The sequence below is a fragment of the Pinus tabuliformis genome, chromosome 4_2 (genome assembly GCF_031772625.1).
Source record: "Pinus tabuliformis cultivar Carrire ecotype Pingquan chromosome 4_2, CPIR1, whole genome shotgun sequence".
Classification (NCBI taxonomy): Eukaryota; Viridiplantae; Streptophyta; class Pinopsida; order Pinales; family Pinaceae; genus Pinus; species Pinus tabuliformis.
In genome coordinates, this window is record NC_142304.1 from 156,413,271 (window position 1) to 156,433,526 (window position 20,256).

The window sequence follows — 20,256 nt, forward strand, 5'->3', positions numbered from 1 at the left end:
GTCCTCCAAACATCGCTTCACTTAATTTTCGTGCAGATTTGTTTGTGAGTCCATCGAGTTGTCATATGCATTTTATTCCACAATCTCCGTCTTCACACTCGGTTGTTCCTCTGGATGATACTATCTTGTGTTCTTCCATGCTAGACTCTTCACTTGTTATGAACAAGGAACAAACCACTGACAGAGTTGGTTTTGCACAACCAACATGCACTTTCATTCATGAAGAGTATGAGTGGGAGCTTGAGCATCAACACTAGGAAAAGGATGGCTCCCTTCCATCTAAGCCTTCTCCATTCTTCCCTGAAATCTTTGGTGAACCTTCCATCCATGATTTTACATGTGTATCTTCATCCAAGGATGCACCCATTCTTGATCACTTGTAGGACACACCGGATGTTAGTCCATCATCCGAAAATAGAGAGGATAACTTATTCATTGAAAATCCACTTGATCTTTCATCTACCTTTTCCAAAAACATAGAGGAAGAATTTGTTCGCTTTTCATCTACCCCTCTATTTGATTCATCATATCATGGGGATGTCGATGAAATCATTGATTTTTCTGATCATGGCGGTCATGATCCATTTACTCCTATATTCGCTCACGATCATGATCCTATCGCAGTTGATTTTTTTAAGCCACCGGTCTATGATGATCTATCTGACGATGAAGTTGAAACACCCAAGGTATCAAGGCAATTCAGCCCAAGTTGATGGTTATGTCAGGCCCTTGCACTCTTGGGGTTAGTCTCACTTTCAATCAGGAAATTGTTTAGTCACCCAAGGCTCCTCATCACTCATCTATATGCATTGAATATTAATCTCACACACAGATCATGCTTCCTCCACACGAATTGCACAACCTTATCGCTCAATCATTGGAGGAAGCTTACACTACCAGCACACATGCATGACACAAGTTGTCTTTTTTTCTTTCATTTTCTTGCATGTCACAGTCAAGAGTGTGCATAATCTTTAAAGTTGCACGCAGTGTCGCACAACACCATGATAAGTCCATGGACTGCTTGTCATGCACTTGCAATCTCGTATGTCCCATGGGCATTTTGAAACACGAAATGTGGTTGTATTCATTGTTATATCTTTCTTGTTTGCTGGTTCACACAAGTGTGTTTCTTGCAGACAAATCCTTCACCAACATGGGTCAACCAATGCACCAATGGATGCATTGGAAATATCACTTCACATGATCAGGACCATGCACCATTAGTTTAGGAGTAGGAGTAGTGTTTGCTTTCATTCAGTTTGCTTGCAAGCTTGTTTGCTTACTTGCTTTGTTTGTTTGTTTATTTTCTTTCTTGTTTTCTTACTCGCTTTGCTCTCACTTTTGCTTCTGCTTCCATTTTTCTTTGTCATTTGTTAGTTTTCTTGTTCTGTTCGTAGGTTAGTTTTCCATGAAACCATGTATGACTCTTGAAACATGATGGGTAAATTACAAAAGACCTTGTGCAGTTATCAGTATTTGGTTATCTATCATCCTCCCTCTATATGAAGAACTTCTTAATTTTAGTTCGTGATAGGTCAAAGGAAGATATGTACTATTCGAAGTGAAACTTGGTGAAAACACAATGCTTGCATGCTAACTAGTGTCACCTACTCTAGTCGGTTGTTTTTGGGTTAACTGTTGTCAGCTCAGTCAAGTAGAGTAGGGTGAGGAGAAAAAGTTAACATGCACGTCATAGGTATAATAAATTGATTCTCTACTGGAACAACCTCTTCTACTCTCAATAATTCGGGATCCCTCTTCCACCTCTGAAATGAATAAGTGTTATTCACAACTATGAAAAATGAAAGAATGAAAAGTGAAAATTTCAAAAAATGAAAAATGAATAAGGTGAAAGAAGAGAAAGGCTTCCTGTGTAGAGAGGTGATGCAAGTAACTATGTCGGGGTATTGACCAGGTTCATTGGCAGTGGATCCATGCTTGTGTTCCTATGTGACTCCACCGGGGTACTTTCTAGGCCTGTTGGTAGTAGAGCAACACTAAAGATGAAACTAAAAATTTGATGACTACACTGCATGTGCACCAATATACCCCTCAACCCCAATCGAAACAATTACGTAGCCTTGGCTTGAAATGTGTGTCAATTGATCACGAGCTTGGAAAATGCTACATCTTATAATTGAGCTAGTGTGAAACCAATATGAACTAAGAACTGAAAAATATTTCTGGAGGTGTTAGACTCACTTTTCATGAACAAGGTCCATTCAGAGAGCTGGAGTTCTACCAGTGTGTCGCCAAGTGTTGTAGCGGCTATAACCACCCTCCAAAACTTTTCCTTAGATTTGTTTTAGATCCTCCCTACCAACCTTTCACAACAACTTGTCTTGCTTCGTCAAGTACACAAGCTTCAGTGTTTTTCTTACACAAAGATAGCTTGTCGATCAAAGCTTGATGCATTTCCCTCACAGGCTATTCATCTAGACTTGGTCCAGCTATACGCTGAGCAGCTCCCCCAAGAAATTGTGCAATTCTAAAGGGCAACTAGGCTTCCCTCCAAAAATTGCGCAATTATGTCTAGCAGTCCGTTGGGCTCCAGAATTGCATAATTTTGCTAGTCAGGCTTCACGTAAAAAAGTGCACAATCCTTCCCAGTATGCCTGCTCATCCCAAGAATTGCGCAATCCTGGGTAGCAGTCAGCTGCTCTACACAAAAATTGAGCAAATCTCCTAGGAAACTAGCCTAGATCCCATCCAGAAATGCGCATTTCCCCCCAGTAGTTGATCAACCTCATGCATGAGTAGTTCGGTTGACCAATTCCACCCGGGACCAAGGAAACTTTACTTCCATGCATGGATTTATTTTTCCTGGAATAGCAAAAGGAAACATGAAAAAAGCATCCCTTGATTCAAGGAGCTATTTTTAGTAGCTAGAGGTTACATGAAAAGTTCATTTTAGAAACTTCCTTCCAAGTGTCGCTTTTTATTAGATTTGTGGCATGCACATCATGAGCTCAAACTTATTTATTCGACACATCAGAACTCATTGTTTCACATCGATCTTGGAGCTTTGACATCCCACAGCACAACTAGGACTCTTCAGCACATCCAACTTAGCTATTCACAGGTAAGTGGTCTCAATTTGTCTTTTTCAACATTTTTGTCGCTTTTGGTGTTTTCACTTGTGTGAGTGTTTTTTTATTGATTTCTTTGAATGCTTTCTTTCGTTTACATGTGTATTGTCTTGTACTAGTACTTTTTAGTTTTCATTGCTATCTCACTATTGTCGCATGTATGAAACTATTTTGCACGAACGGTCATTGATTCGATGACTCGCTTCACCCACATGCATGTTGATCTGTTTACCGAATATTTCATTCAATATTTTGATGCATGATCAATCACTTCTTCTTTCACTTAGTGTCGCCACACATTCACTTTCACATTTTCTTTCAGTTTCCCGTTGGCGAGTCGGGCCAGCCTTGGCCCGAACTCTGCCTCACCGAGACAACATTGCACAATCTAGGGAAGGAAGGCTCTGTTTTCCTCTCTAGAAATGCACATTTCTTCCCAAGCACTGTCCTCCAAGACTACTTTGTGCATTTCTAAAGGACAGTGATTATTGGCCCAGAAAATTGCACAATGAATTCCTTGTGCCTGCAATCAATGCAAGTTGGAATTATGAATTGCGCAATCCCATTAGTTAGTAGTTAGCCTGGATTGGGCATTGCACAAATCCAAAAGCCAGTCCTACCTCGCAAACTGCCCAAACTACCTTTTACGCAGTTCTGGCAGAAAATCACCTAGCCTTCCAGAAGAAACTATGCAATCTTTTCCTATCATTCCCCAGGTATGTGTTATGTCATTCCCCGAATTTTCTTTGGTTTTCACTAACAAATTTCTTGACATGCATGTCGCTTTGTCTCTATATCTTTCAAGTGTTCATATACCTCTAGCAGTATAGGATCAATGGCCTCCAAGATATCAGGATCAAAGGAGACTGACAGAAGTGCAACTAGAGTATCAATTGAGCAGGTGTTTGCATGTCTATTGATCTATGAAGATACCAATTTGTTTCTAGACAAGGACATCAAGCTAAAATGGCAAGATGTCAGTGAAGCATTTGCAGGCACTTTTATGGAAGAGCTCGAAGACCTCCAGGTATATGTGAACATTCACAAGTCCGACTTGTACAGGATTGCACGCAGACAACCTGTGTTCCCATGCACAGACATGATACACTAGATCGTCTCACACACTGATCCCGAGATGATGACTAATCCAAGAGGATCTCGTCAGATCAGTTTCACAAGTCATCGTCAGTGTTAAGTGTCCTCATCAGCAGTCAGTTCAGTGTTGTCAATTTCGATAGAGTTGATTACGGTTTAGGTTATCCAGGTGATGTTTATGGTTTTTCATGGTGTTCAATTGATGTGGTGTTGTACCTAGTTGTCGACATGTGGTTGTCATCAGTTCTGCTAGGATTTGGATGTCAACATGTGTTTGTTGTCTGCCTTGTAGGATTTGGTGTCGATATGGGTTTGTCATCGAGTAAGGTTTGGTTGTTGTCATGGTGTTAATGACTAAATGTCATATTGTGACAAAGATGTTTGTAATAAGTGGAACTAAACCTAAGCTAGGTGGAAAGACCTTTTGTAATGGCCCTAAGCCTAACTTAAGACCTAGCACTAAAACTATGGTGAAGACATGTTTAAAAACCTAATGCAAACCTAGAACACCTAAACCTAACTCATTGCATTAAAACCTATGCTAAAGTTCTAATGCTAAGCTATGGTGTCAAAACCTAATGCTAAACCCATTACCTAAGTCCTAAACACCATTGGACATATTACATTACATTCTAATGTATTAAAATAATACAAACCTAAAGTATAAACCTATGTATTAACCCTCGGTTATTCAAATCACATTACAAAACAATATAAATACATATATCAATCCTAAACCTCTATCGGCTAACCACGTCGGGAAGATGACTGTGGCTATCATCATGTGAATAGTCAAGCGGGGATGTTACCACAGTCCCTAGACCACATCAAAGACCGCAGGTATAAACCATAACATGTGAACGAGTTTTGGTTAGCTTCCGGGTTAGCGCGGGGAGTTAACCATTCAAGAACAATCCTAAACCATAGCCGCAGGATAAGACTATAGTCAGGTGAACAGAGAAACCGTCGGAGTTCACCATCAAAATTTAATGTAAGCACAATGGTCAAAGGGAGGTGGACACATGAAAAACCATCAGAGTGATGGTAGTTGGAACTGCCGAGTAGATAAACCATTAGGTGTCAATCTAAAAATCGACCGCCAAGAAGAAACAGTTGTTCACATGGGCAGTTAAGCTAGCACGCTATTTATTAACCACTAGGATAACCCAAAGTCTATCTTGGGTTTTATATTGTTTAAATGAAAAATTGTTAATTTGAGGACCATGGATAATGACCATAAGTGTCCTTTCATGAATAGATCGAGTACTTGAACCCAAACAATCAGCCTATTCATTCCTAAAACTAGGAAGAAGGAGTTTGAATGTATTTGTAGGCCTATAAGAGGCAGTTTTTTTTTCAGTGTAACAGGAGCATCCGGAGTTGGAATTGGGAACCATTACAGGGGTTTGAAAGTTGGTTAAAGAACTATCCTTTGATAGTGACTAGAAGTTCCTACGTGCATATGAAGTTTGGTCAAATCATTGTGTAATCAACCTCTTCTGTTTGAATCCTAATAAAAGCAGTCGTCCATCTTGAAAGTGGACCTGGTGACGTAGTCCATTAGGGACGAACTCTGTAATCAACTTTGTTGTTTGGTATCACTGTGTTTTTACTATTTTCACTTCCGTTATGCATCTTACTTATGTTTAATCAACTATCGTAAAGTCTTCTTCTCAAGCAGTTCTCTCGATTTCCACACTTTCAGTTAACATTCAAATCATTAATGGCTAATCAATTCTACATAAATTTTAACTTATGATCATTTTAGATCATATAATTTGGTATCAGAGCAGGTTGCATTTATATAATTTTCCATTTAATGTTAACCAGGTCAAAGTCGCCATGAGGAGAATGAATCCTTGAGAAGATTGATCCAGAGATTGGTAAGCAACGAGTAGTTCATAAGTCGATCGTGACAAGATTTGATGCAGGTGAACACATTGAAAATAAGATGAGTGATGAACAGTTTCAGCAAGCATTCTTGACTATGTAGCAGATGTTGGGAGAATTGTATGAAGACAAGAAGGTGAGTGATGCAGCTTCTTCTTCAAATACATCGAAGAAGGACAAAGGTAAAGGAAAGGCTGATAAACCACCTTCACCTCCATCATCTCCATCATCATCTTCTTATTCTTCTTCTTCCAGTGCAGAATTTGAAACATAAAAGAAACCTAAGAAAACATCTCTTTTGAAACTTGATGTAAAATTTGAGTTACCTATTTATGATGGTGAAATGAATCCTTAAATTCTAGATAATTGGATTAAGCAGTTAGAAGTGTATTGTCGTATTCAGAACATTTCTGACGATAAAACAAAAATTTAGTTAGCTACATTTAGAATGGGGGAAACAACTTTAATCTGCTGGGAAAGTAAAACTCAGATAGATGTAAAGCGTAAAGGAAAAGTCATCTCTTCATGGTCTAAGTTTTTAAAATCTATTAGGAAACAATTCTATCCTTTAGGATACATGCAGCAAGTTGTTATTGATTGGAAGCATCTGAGGCAAGGTAAAGGGTAGAGTGCTCAGGATTTTACTCAGGAGTTCAGAAAGAATGCATTCGCGCTTGGTATTTCATTGGATACACGTGAAACATTGTTAAAATACATCGGCAATTTACATTAATATTTGTAGCATACATTATTGATGTTTAATCCTGATGATTTTGATGAAGTGTGTGTTCAAGCCACACATATTGAATCAGGTGGAAGACCATTCAAGTTTTCATCGCAATTATCCAAAGAGTTGGAAATCAAAGATTATAATGACAGTAATGGGAAGAACAATTCAAAGAGAAATAAATCAGCAATAGTTCAAAAGGAGACACCTACTTGTTCTCATTTCTAGAGAATCGGTCATGATGAATCAAAGTGTTCGAAACTTCAACTAGAACTTAAGCCCAAAAGGTTCCTTAAGGAGAAGATGAAAAGAAGGCAATTGCAACAGTCCAACAAGATCTAGGTTTAGATTTAGGTCATGAAAGGAGGATAACTGTTATGCTTATGACAGGTAAAACTTCTGACACTCATTCAAGTTCGAATACTATTGCATCTTAATCAAACAGAAATCCTTCAAATGAGGATAAAAGTGTTGAATTGTTTAACATAAGGATAAATTCTAAGCATACAAAGATAGATACAATGTTTGACAGTGGATCACAGAAGAATTTAATATTTGAATATTTAGTTAAGAATTTGGGTTATGGAAACACGAAATCATCCAAGACCTTACCCATTAGGATGGCTAAATAAATCAACTCAGATAAAAATCACCAAATGGTGTGGATTAAGATTTTGCAGTATAGCTAATTACATTGATGAAGTGGAATTAGATGTGGTTCCAATAGACATATGTGGAGCTGTCTTAGGAAGTCCTTATCTTTATGATCATGATGTAGTATTCTACAGGAGAGAACATAAATATCACCTTAAGAAATATGGGGTTGAATTTATTGTCAAGGCACATCAAAGTAAAATCATTTGAATATTAATGCTAATCAGACAAAGTGATTAATAAGTTCAAATAAAATATTTGTAATCATGTGTGTAAAGGAACAACATAACAATCAACATGATGCTTGTTCAGATTATGAGACTTAGTTTAAAGATAGTTTGATCAAAGAGATAGAAACTATTCCATTTCTATGTAAAACCAAACATCTTACTCATAAGCAGGGAATACAACATGAATTATAGTTTGTGCCTAAATCTCCTCTTCCTACTATCAGAATGAATCAATTCATTTCAGGGTTGGAAATTAACAGCTACATGGATACAGGTCAGTGTTGGGGAAAATCAATGTTAAATTTCTCTTATATTGTGTCACCATTTCATGTTTCGAATAGTTTGGAAACCTCTTTTCAAGTGGAGAGGAAACCTATTTGTTTTCATATCAAAGCCTTTTCTAAAGCAGTGTCACAGTGTCTAAGGGAAACTTATGCATCAGGGGAAAGTGCTAATCAATGGAAACATCATTTAATGAATAAGGAAAAAGTGATTCAAATAAATCAATAACTAATTCAATTCTTTCAAAGACAAACTAAGTTGCAGCAATTTTCACCTTACGGTTTGATGGGTTCATTGCAGCAAGCTCACTTAGTAATCAGGAAGTAGAAAAGTATGTCAAGTCAAATAGCTGGTATGATGTCAAAAGTATCTTTGATTGTCCCTATCATTTTGCAAAATAGATTGTTAATACATGTCAAAAGTATTGAACAACACCTTGTAGAGACTCTTTTCAAACATGATTATGAATCACTAACTCATGGTTCTTCATGGAAAGAAATCAATTTCCATGTTCATAACAGGTTGTTTGACCATCGTCGCAAGTCTTTCATACTGTAGATGGATGGAATAGGTCACTGACTCAAAAATTACCATGGTCAGCATCGTTAGGGTCATCACTTGCAGGTTATTGATCAAATGTATTGGTACATCATCAGGCCAAGGTGGAAAGTGAGGGAGCTCTACCCTCATCGACTATTTGTTTAGTCAAACTTTTGCGGTCCAGAATCTTTCAAGTAGAGAGAATTGATCTAGGAGGATCTTGTCAGATCAGTTGCATAGGTCATTGTCAGTGTTCAATGTCGTCGTCAACAATAAATTTAGTATCGTCAGTTTCAACAGAGTTGATTATGGTTCAGGTTATCCATGTGATGTTTATGGTTTTCATGGTGTTCAATTGATGTGGTGTTGTACCTGGTTATTGACATGTGGTTTTCATCAGTTCTGTGAGGATTTGGTTGTCGACATGTGTTTGTCATCCACCTCACAAGATTTGGTGTCGATATGGGTTTTTCATCGAGTAAGGTTTGGTTGTCGTCATGGTGTTAATGACTAAATGTCATATTGTGACAAAGATGTTCGTAATAAGTGGAACTAAACCTAAGCTAGGTGGAAAGACCTTTTGTAATGACCATAAGCCTAACCTAAGACCTAGCACTAAAACTATGGTGAAGACATGTTTACAAACCTAATGCAAACCTAAAACACCTAAACCTAACTCATTGCATTAAAACCTATGCTAAAGTTCTAATACTAAGCTATGGTGTCAAAACCTAATGCTAAACCCACTACCTAAGTCCTACATACCATTGGACATATTACATTACATTCTAATGTATTAAAACAATACAAACCTAAAGTCTAAACCTATGTATTAACCCTCGGCTATTCAAATTACATTACAAAACAATATAAATACATATATTAGTCCTAAAATGATATTGGCTAACTGCATCGGGGAGATGACTGTGGTAGTCATCATGTGAACATTCAAGCAGAGATGTTACCATAGTCCCTAGAACTTAGGTATAAACCATAACATGTGAACAAGTTTTGTTTAGCCGTCAGGTTAGCGCTGGGAGTTAACCATTCCGGAACAAGCCTAAACCATAGCCATGGGAGAAGATTGTATTCATGTGAACGGAGGAGCTGCTGGAGTTCATTGTCAAAATTTAATGTAAGCACAATGGTTGGAGGTAGGTAGACACATGAAAAACCGTCAGAGCAATGGTAGCCAGAACTGTCGGGCAGATAAAGCATTAGGTGTTAGTCTGACAGTCGACCGCAGAGAAGAAACAACTGTTCACATGGGAAACTAAGCCACCGCACTGTTTATTAACCACCAGGATAACCCAAAGTCTATTTTGGGTTTTATATTGTTTAAATGTGAAACTGTTAATTCAAGGACCATGGCTAATGACCCTAGGTGTCCTTTCATGAATAGACCGAGTACTTGAACCCAAACAATCAGCCCATTCATTTGTAAAACTAGGAAGAAGAAGTTTGAATGTATTTGCAGGCCTATAAGAGGTAGTTTTGTTCATTGAAGGAGGGGAGAGTAATTTTGGTTTTTGTATGCAAAATATGGAGGTTATAGGCAGTTTTGTTTTCAGTGTAACAGGAGCATCTGGAGTTGGAATTGGGAACCATAACAAGCGTTGGAAAGCTGGTTGAGAGATCTATCCTTTGGTAGTGACTAGAAGTGCTTTCATGCACATTCAGTTTGGTAAAATCTCCATGTAATTGACCTCTTTTGTTTCAATCCTAATAAAAGAAGTCACCCATCTTGAAAGCGGACTCGGAGACATAGTCCATTAGGGATGAACTCCATAATCAACTTTTCTATCTGGTATCACTATGTTTTACTGTTTTCACTTCTATTATGCATCTTACTTATGTTTAATAAGCTATCATAAAGTCTTCTTCTCAAGCAGTTCTCTCAATTTCCGCACTATCATTTAACATTCGAATTGTTAATGGATAATCAATTCTACATCATTTTTAACTTATGATCATTTCATATCAATGACTTTGAGCAGTGTCAGCGGGATGAAGATTGTAACCTTTTGGGCATGGGATTATGATGAGATGTATCAGATGATGGAGCCCGTGACTATCATGGAGACTCCCTTCAGCATACCCAGTAGTAGTGCTAACTCTAGAGACATTCTGAAGAACCGAGTAAAGGAGTCGGTTAGACTCAAGATGACACCCAACCAAATCTCCAAGACGAAGATACTGTGAAAGGTGTATCAATACTTGGTCATATTTTCATGTCGAATGCATGGCCAAGAAAGCATGGAAACCTTGCCACAGAGTTGGGTACTTATGCTGGATCAATTGGCCAGAGAGGGAAAACCATGCAACTAGTAACATGTGAGTTCATCAACTGAAGGAACAGGAAACAAAGGCTCGACAATCACCTGTAGGTATGCAAGAAGAGATATACATGTATGCCTACGTCTTAGATGCAATTTGTGCTTGACAAGAGTTCCTAGGCTTGGAGTGGGCATGGTCACCAGTGGAGACTGCTGTGAACACATATTGTAAGTTGTTGTCTGAATGCATCTTTAGAGGAGTTATCACATAGTTGTCCAATCATTTTGTCACCTAAGGTTACAAGATGATATTTGAACAAGATCCACCCTACATGTCGAGGGCAACAATGGAGGCACTGATAGACATTGTTGATTGGTATGCCTCACTGTCCGACACCTTCATACAAATGTTCAGTGAAGAGAAGCCTCTGCATGTTCTACCAAAGTTTTCCTTGGACATACTCATCATGCAGGAAGTAGCATATCACATCTCGGCAGGATTGACAGCTAGAGTGCACCCGACAAAGAAGGCACCTTGGCCCGTTGTTCCGTTGCGGATTGGGTTATATGAGATCTAGAGTTTCAGGAAAGTGGATGTTGAAGTATAACATATGAAGAAGTATCCATTCAACCTCCGAAGTTACAATCCGTATGAGCCACATTGTATTGTGAGAGATCAATGCAAGAGAGTACAGTTCAACTTGATCCACGGGAAATTTCATTGGGCTGAGGAGGACCTGTGGAGATATTGCTACAGTTTCTCCAGACCCAATGAATAGGTCAGCTTCACTGTGGATTGGTTTGCAAAGCAACATGAAGCAGCATCTCGGAGAGCACAAGCACCAGCAGCAGTAGCAGCAGAGGCAAGCATACCAGTGTGCGACAAGGGCAAGAGGAAGATTTTTGATTGCATGGAGGAAGAGAAAAGATGCAAGTTCGGAGGAGATCCACTAGTAGAGAAAGTAGCTATGGCTATAGAGATGAAGAGGAAACAACATGACAAGCGAATCGTGCAAAGGAAGAGGGAGAAGAGAAGAACTGAGGAAACAAAGAAGGAGTTGCATGAGCTGAAGGAGCAACTCTGGAAGGAACAAGAGTTGTGCAAACATGAGAGGGAAGAGCAACAAAATAGGTATAGTAGGGGCTGTAACATGTGAAAATAGATGAAACAACACCTGCATAGGTAGTGGATTCATCAAAACAGCTGGCATCAGGCATACAGGGTGAACCATTGAAAGAGCAGTACTTCACTAGTGAGATAGAGCAAGCACTTCAATAGTTGGATACAAATATGGAGCAACGGGAATTGGAACAGGACATCAACCTTATTCCTCACCACCAAGAGGTTGGCTTACCTACTTCACTGCATCCAGATGATGAGCAAGCCTCAAGCAACCAAGGAAGCATTGAAATCCTCAGAGATCAACCGGAAGGAGAGATGCACAACGTCTCATTTTACGAGTCTCAACATAGGGTTGTGCAGTCCCGTAAAGTTTTGACTCCCGATGATCATACATCTCTTGCGCAAGTTGAGGAATGAGTGATCGTTTCTGACATGCTCAAAAATCCAGTAGCCTTGGCCAATGCAACCAGAGTGTATGTTGAATCCACTAGCTCAAGTGTTCACTTTTTTATAGCTGAAAATGGGTGAATAGCTATGGAACTTCAGACAACCAAGAAAGGATGAGAGTTGGTGACGATGTCCACCCGAGCTGAAATAAAGAAGGCAATACAAGATGAAGTATTGTCCCTCGACACAGTTATGTGAGCATTGTACTCCAAGTTTGGTACCATGCATAAGGTAGTCCGCCATCTCAACATATGGTAGCAACGATGTGCTAAAAGAGCATGTATCTTGAAGAACTTGCATGATGCTATTGATTAAATGCAAACATGGACTATGAGATACAAGGGAGCCCTGCTTCACTTTCCTAAGATGATGAAGGCCAGTGTGGTCGAGCTGAAGGAATGTAAATGGAGTCAGATCTGAAACTATGAATAGCTCCCACAACTCATCACTAGTATACAGGTTTCCCATGCACGTGTATTCAAGATTATGGATATTTAGGTGCATGTACATGCGATCCCATCTATTAGGACTCTCACCCAGGCAAAGACAAAGGCACAGGTACAACTAGATCTTGACTCCTACTTCGACGAGTTGATGTGCATTTCCACCAGCCCAATAGACATCATGCACAAGTATGTTGCTAGTCCAGCTGCATTGAAGGAAATGATGTGCATTCTTACATACGAGTTGGACAGAGGAACCCGAGCATTTTACCTTGATGTTATGGAGGCAAGAGTCAGGTTACCGAAATATGTGACCTTAGAGCATATAGACACCATTGCAGAATACTGATCTTGGCATTAGTATGTTATTGTTGATCCACGTGAGGATGTTGAGGAGGTTGACTTCCATGGTTGTCTAAGTCATAGTGATGTCTAGCATGGCTTTCACAAGCCATTTCTCTCACATGGGTACCTATGAATTTTAATGTAACATCTTGTCAAGTGCAAGTCAAGTGTCGAGAGATCCCATCCCGATTGAAGATTGGATAAGAAGGCCTAATAAGAAAGGGAGGAATTGCTCAGTCATTTGGAAAGCCACTTCGGAGGCTTTTAAGGTAATTGAACAAGGTTTGGCATGGAGAGTTGGGAATGGAGAAAGTCTGAGGATTGGCAGAGACCCTTGGGTAGGTTGCAGTGAAGATTTTGCCCTTTCCCCGGAACTGATTACTCATCTGGAGGGCATGGGTATAAAAAGTTTAAATCAGATAGCTAGTATGGAGCAGACTTCTATTTGGGGCCAGGCCTGGAAGACTGGAGAGGATATTGGTCTAAATGTCTTTTGGCGAGATGATTGGCAGCGTTATATTCAGGAGTTGAGAAGATCAAATGTCAGAATTATGGATAGGCCAGATTCTCTGGTCTGGGCACATGCTGAATCAGGACTCTACTCCCCAAAGGCTGGCTATATCTTCTTGGTGAAGAATAAAGGATGGACTCCTCCTGTTTGGTGGTCAAAACCTTTGTTTAAGCTAAAATGCCCAAAAAAATCTAGGATTTTTTTCTGGTGTGCTTTAAACCATAAAATCCCTTCCTGGGATGTTCTGCAAGCTCGGTTTAAACAGGGACCAGGCAGATGCCCTCTGTGTTTCGCGGATGAAGAAACCATTGACCATCTTTTCTTGCTATGTCCGTTCACAAAACAGATTTGGATAGAGGCAGAAAGGCTCCTGAATGTAAAACTAAGATGGGAAGGGGTCGATTTAAATGCAACCTGGGAATACTGGTGGAATCATTTTCAGGAGAGGAACTTGAGGAATTTTCCCCCCATCATCTGCTGGGGTGTTTGGCTTGCAAGAAATCGTAGCATTTTTAGAGAAAAGTTATCTCCCGTGGCTGCAGTGGCCATTCAAAGCATCGCCATTTTTGATAGCATTCCCTTGAATGAGGAGCAAAACAATCGAAATCAGAGAACAGCACCAAATATTCGGGAAGGGATCCCGTGGGCTTTTTTCGACGGTGCTGCTCAAAATAACATTACGGGTGCTGGGATATGCATTCACATTAATAACGCTCACACTCTCAAGGCTGCGGTTGGAACTGGAACGGGATCAAATAACTTTGCCGAACTCTCTGCCTTAAAACTTCTGCTCTGTTGGCTCATCCAAAAAAACATCCGCACCATTCAGATTTATGGAGACTCTTTGAATGTTATAAACTGGGTCATTGGGAAATTCAGATGTCAGAATTATATGTTGTTGCCCCTTTTATAAGAAATACAATCTTTAAAACAGCAGTTTAATGTCTTCTCCATTGAACATATATACAGGGAATTCAATGAGGTCGCAGATGGGCTTTCTAAGGCAGGTCTACAACAAGATCTAGGCTCGTGGAGAATAACTGAGCAGATCCAGGAACAGATCCGTGTGTCGGATCTCCCTCCATATGCATAGCTTTTCTTTTTGCTAGTTGCTCTAGAGTTCTTTCTGTTGTTTTTTCATGGAAATCTAGTAGCACTAGTCTAAAAAACTCCTGTTTATTCTACTACTTTCAGATACATTGATGCTCCGTTTTTGTTGAGCTGTTGTGTTTATGATACTTGGGTATGGATCAGCTGGGTTGTTTTCCTTTTGAAAGGAGGCCCAGCTAGATCTGGGTCATCTGGACTATGTTTTCATCCTTTGGTTTCGGCTGTCTAGGCCGAGGGCTTGTGTTTTTACTTCTGGGCAGCACGAGGTAGGTGTGCTGAGGATCCTCTCTAGAGGAGGCTGGCCTTTTATTAGGCAGACAGTTCAGAATGTTAACTCATCTGCATGTAACTTTTTTTACTTCTTATAAAAAAAGTTCGTTTTTTCTTTGGAAAAAAAAAAGTCAAGTGTCGATAGTTGGATGTAATAGTCACAGAGTAGATGAAGAGTCATGAGGGTAGTTGAACTATCACAAAGGGAAATTTCAAGCGCCACCCCACCCTTTCCTATAAATAGTCCATCATAACTCATTGTACAGGCTTTTGGTTAGCCAAGCTTTCGATAAGACTATCTTGGAGAGAGCTTGGACAATATTGTAACAATACTTGGCTTCTCCACTATGCCAAGCTAATACATCTCTTTGGAGGAGCAGGTGGTCATGGCTATAACATTCCACTATCGAAACTAGTGGTTGGACATGGATGTAATGTATGATTGTAACTTATACTTCTTAATATAACAAGAGCCAACACGTTTTATGCATATGTTGAATTGTATTCTATGCTATCTTGTTTACTCTCAATGATATATGTATCTAGTTACTTACTATGCATGTATAGCTATCTGTTACACAGTAATTTGTCACCATCCCTGTTACTCCTCTTGTCATACCTTGGAGGACTCATCCCGGGAGTTATAAGAAGTGACAAAGTCTAAAAACACTTACATTATGTTCCCCTGAGTATGTACTCCATGTTCCCTGAAGACACCTTCTGCAGATTATCCCTTAAAAGTGCTCTTTTTCCATTGGCGCAAGTCCACAGTATCTTACCCGCGCCAATCATGGAGATACTCAAAAGAGGGCGCGACCATTGGCGCTCTGTCTTAGAGCAACAGTCGCGCCAACCAAGTTTAGTCATGCTTTTTGCCTTAACGCACGTCCGACTGTTGTTTCCTTCATTACATGGAGCTTTTCAGAGGATAAAAAATCAGCTTTATGTCGAGCTCTATCCTATCTCCATCTTTAAGGGCTTTTGGGGATAATGTTAATCCACAAAAGGTGTCCCGGTTCATCGTATCCTCCTCCCTTCTTCATCTATATAAGCTTGTCATTATGCATTGGACAAGCTAGTGATAGTAGTGATAATCGTTAGTCATGGAGTGTTAGATGTTGAGTTCTTGAGTTCTTGGAGGAATGCTAGTGAGTGCTAGAGAGGTTATACTGCCGGAGAGGAGATGCACTGCAAGACACATATAGTTACTCTCCCAGCCAGGAGAAGGGTCAACGTCAGAACAATGGTTGTAACTTTTCCTATTTATTATTAATTGATGAGCGACTGCTATTATAGTTCCAATCTCATTATCTATCATGGTGATGTGTTGATTTATTTCCTTTCTGACTAAAATATAGTTGTGCCTTGGTAGTTTTTATGTTGGTATCTGTCTCTTCCTTTGCATGTGCAGGTGTTCGTTTATGGTCTGTTGGAGCGAGGGAGCGGGAATATCAACTCTGCTTCAATCATAGCGTTGGACTCCAAGTTGGTCTTCTTGATTCACCTTTGATGCATAACTAGGAACTTGCGTAGCAGCGTGGTTTGATTGTGGCTAGTTCTGTTATAGGCTAGTGGGATCGCCTCTGTCCGCAGAGGGGATTTACCTGACCAACAATTTGACGACTCCACTGGGGAGAAGCTAGTTGATTTTTGTCTTGCATGTTAATTTTCTTCTGCTTGCCTGAGTGAATGAGCTTCCTGAGTCAGTTTTGAGTTTATTCTTTACTGTTTGACCCATCTGAGCACTGTCAACCCGACCTGAGGTCGTGTCATTTATTTTTCTAGTTGGCAAGCTTAATTGGCGCGGTTATTACTCTAACAGTCGCGCCAGTTGGCACATGTTTCTCAAAAGCAACTCGCGCCAATCCTGTGGTAGCGCAAGTTGCAGGCTGACAGTCGCGCCAGCTCTGTAAATTTTGCATGTGTGTGGGTGGAAAGCTCTTTCAGTCTCTTTTTATATCTCTTTTAGCCTCTGGAACTGTGTTGAACCTCCACTTGACTGGTCTTAGCCTTTATCCCTCAGCTGTTTGCTCATTTCTATTGATTTTCGACTCAGCCCTAGGACATCTAGTGACTTTGCATGTCTAGCCTTCTGTGGGAAGTTTCGGTCTCTTGATTATCCAGTCAGCTTGTTGGTTGTGTTCTGCACCTATCCAGTGATTTGTTAAAGCTTGATCTTCTATACTCTGAGTGCTTCACTTCTAGCCTCTTTGGATTTCACTCGACTTCATTCGAACTTAGATTACATGGTTCAGTGAAAGTCTTTTGTGTTGTTCCTTGCTTGCATGGTTCATTTTGGTGTTTCAGAATTGGTTATATTTCATTGAGTGAACTTGGATTGTGCATATCTCTTAAAATTTGTTTACATGCATCATGCCATCTTAAAGGAAAGAAAAACAAAAAATCTTTTGCATCATAGTAGTTAGCATTTATTGTTATTTGTTGACTATTAAAAAGAAAAAGAAAAAATTTCATTTCTTGTTATTAGCTGCATTAGGATCTTTGTTGTTTGTTGAGTGATCATTTCGTTTGTGAAAAGATCTCAACCCTCCTGTAGATAGAATTCATCGAATCAAATGATTTAATTTTGGCATGTAGTTTGCATTTAAGAAGTTTTTGAGATATCACATACGGTAGGACCAAAAACTGAAACATAATTGAAGATAAACTTTAAAATAAACTCAATGAACATAACAACGCATTGGAACATAACGCAAATACTCTAGAGGTCTAGGTTAGAGATGTGTTCCGGCGTCTTTAAACCTGGTAGTTTATCGTCGAGTGGTTGGGTGATTCATCCACGGTGAAACAATAGGTGCCAATACGGACTGTGCTCCCACGTACCGTCGCGTATATATTAGGAGACCCCTATAGGAATAAAGCCTTTATCCATAGGAAGCCGTGTCAGCCACCCTACGATTCGCAATGTAGTGAACACAGCATTCACGAAGATTGACCACCCGTACCCTAAAAAGTATTCTGTGGTTTTGCGAAAAGTTTGGCACACCTTCTACCTAGAATTCCAGAGCAGTCACTTTTGATCCTTTTCGGACTCCCTAAACGAAAAGGTGCCTGTGAGCGTCTTGTCACTTCATGCTCATTAAATATTCGAAGGAGACTAGAGTCATCTTTTATCCTTTTCTCGACTCTTAAAAAATGAAAAAGTTAAGTTCAGTGTCTTAAAATTTATTGGCCACGATAACATCTACCCAATTAGATTTTGTTTGCGTTAGCTTGAGTAGGATTATCTCTCGTTCAATGGCAGCCTTCCCGGCGCCCACCAGCCAAGGTGTTCCTCCTGATGGGAACCCTCGTCCATTTCCTTCTGTTGGAAATGTCGGTGTTCAGTATATCGCAACATTGTCTTTGCCTGGGTTAACCACTGGTTTACCCGTGTGGTTGTTTTCAAACTCGATGGTCTCAAGTGTGGTGACTCCTGTTCCGCCACCACCTCCTCCACCCGAACAACACCATGTTGATTCTAAGGTGGACCCTTTTCCTTCTTCGCCAATTGCTGTGTCCTCATCTTCCATTTCGCCTGGTGAAACCGTGGATTTCACTAACCAGGTGGCTAAGAAAAAGAAGAAGAAGACCAACAAGAAGAAGTCTCCTAAGCGAAAGGTCGCATCTACCACGAAAATATCTGAAGTGGAATCCCCTTCTGCTCCTCCGCAGAAGGCTAAGTCTCCTTGTCGATTATGCAAGGGGGACCACTTTCTTTCTGATTGTCCTGGTATTCCCAGGATCCTCGATATATGGTCCCGTGACCCGAATCACTCCTTGTCGTCGCCAATCGACGATACCTTGTCAGTTGGTAAGAGAAAAGGGAAGGTTCGTTTCCCTTGTCGACTTTGTGAAGGTAATCATCTCCTTCGCCTTTGTCCACTTATGGATGAAGCCTCCCGTCTTTTGGCAAGTCTGTCAGCTCCCTTACCCAAACTACCCGCTGGATATCAGCGTCTTTTTGCAGCTGCAGATCATCTCTCCACTAACCAAGTGATCAAACGTGATTCCTCTTTGGTCCAGACCTCTCTTCCTGAACCTACCTGCGCTCCGCCTGTTCCAGATCAGTCCCTGGTCGGAACAAGTATTGATTTACATCCATCACCTACACACCACTCTACCATCAAAGATGAACCATCTGAGTCCAAACCAAACGAAAGTCCACAGTTCCAGATTACAGTTGACCCGGTCTTTCAACAGGTCCAGATTACAAGTGACCCAGTTTTTCCTACAGAGGTTCCATCTTTAGATGATCTTACACCTGAATCCAAACCCGACCGAAGTCAAGAGGTCTAGATTACAAGTGACCCAGTTTTGCTTTCAGAAATTCCAGCCTTAGATGATCTTACACCTGAATCCAAACTAGACAAAAGTCAAACGGTCCAGATTACAAGTGACCCGGTTTTGCCTTCAGAAGTTACCTCCTCAGATGATGTTATCACTACAAAGAATGAAGATCCCACTGCCCAAATTCTATTTATTAACATAGATGATCAAGTGAGCATCCCTCTCATTCCTTCGCACCAGGAAGAAAGTCCATCAGAGTCATATCCGGCTGTCTATCCAGTCCCACCTCCAAGCAACCTAGTTGTTTCCTTCAATTGGGATCAACTAGTCAATCCTCGGTTACCAACCTCCATACCATTTCGAATTATAGTTCAAGTCTACCACATGGTTATGGCTGGTACGATTATTGATGAGGGATCTCCCGTGAGTATCCTTTCTTCAACAGCTTGGGAAGCACTTGGTTCCCCACTGCTTCTGCCTGAGATGAGAAACCTTACAGGTTTCCATCGAGAAACCACTCAACCTTTAGGAATTCTTCCCAATGTACCTATTACATTAGAAGGGAAGACTATTCAAATGGGTGTCATGGTAGTCCAAGGTCCGTTAGATTACAATTTACTCCTTGGACGAGACTATATTTATCGCATACGTGCTATTGTGTCCTCACTCTTCAGAGTGATGTGTTTTCCGCATGAAGGAAGAACGATCAAAGTCGTAGACCAACTTTCCTTCCCCGGTTCGCACTTCACATATAGTCATCTACCATTCCTAAATGGTCTTATTTCCACAGGAAATACTCCAGCACCCACCCCGTCATTCTGATGACGGCAGCTCACCCGGGTGCGTGACTGAAGCCCGGGGGGCATGCATCCTCCTTCAAAATTGAGTCTTTCCAAGTAAACCTTCATACCATCCACTCCGTGAATGCCAT

The 20,256-nt window shown here is 40.3% G+C and overlaps 1 protein-coding gene across 1 annotated transcript; it reads left to right on the forward strand.

The window, feature by feature from the left end:
- The first annotated feature begins 13,539 nt into the window (after positions 1–13,539).
- Positions 13,540–14,568, forward strand: LOC149168666 (uncharacterized). The gene has a single exon (XM_089424947.1). It carries the CDS (start codon positions 13,540–13,542, stop codon positions 14,566–14,568), a length of 1,029 nt encoding a protein of 342 aa, XP_089281073.1.
- The last annotated feature ends 5,688 nt before the right edge of the window (positions 14,569–20,256 follow it).

Coding starts and splice junctions, on each gene's coding strand:
- LOC149168666 (XM_089424947.1), top strand. CDS start 13,540: ATGGGTATAAAAAGTTTAAATCAGATAGCTAGTATGGAGCAGACTTCT.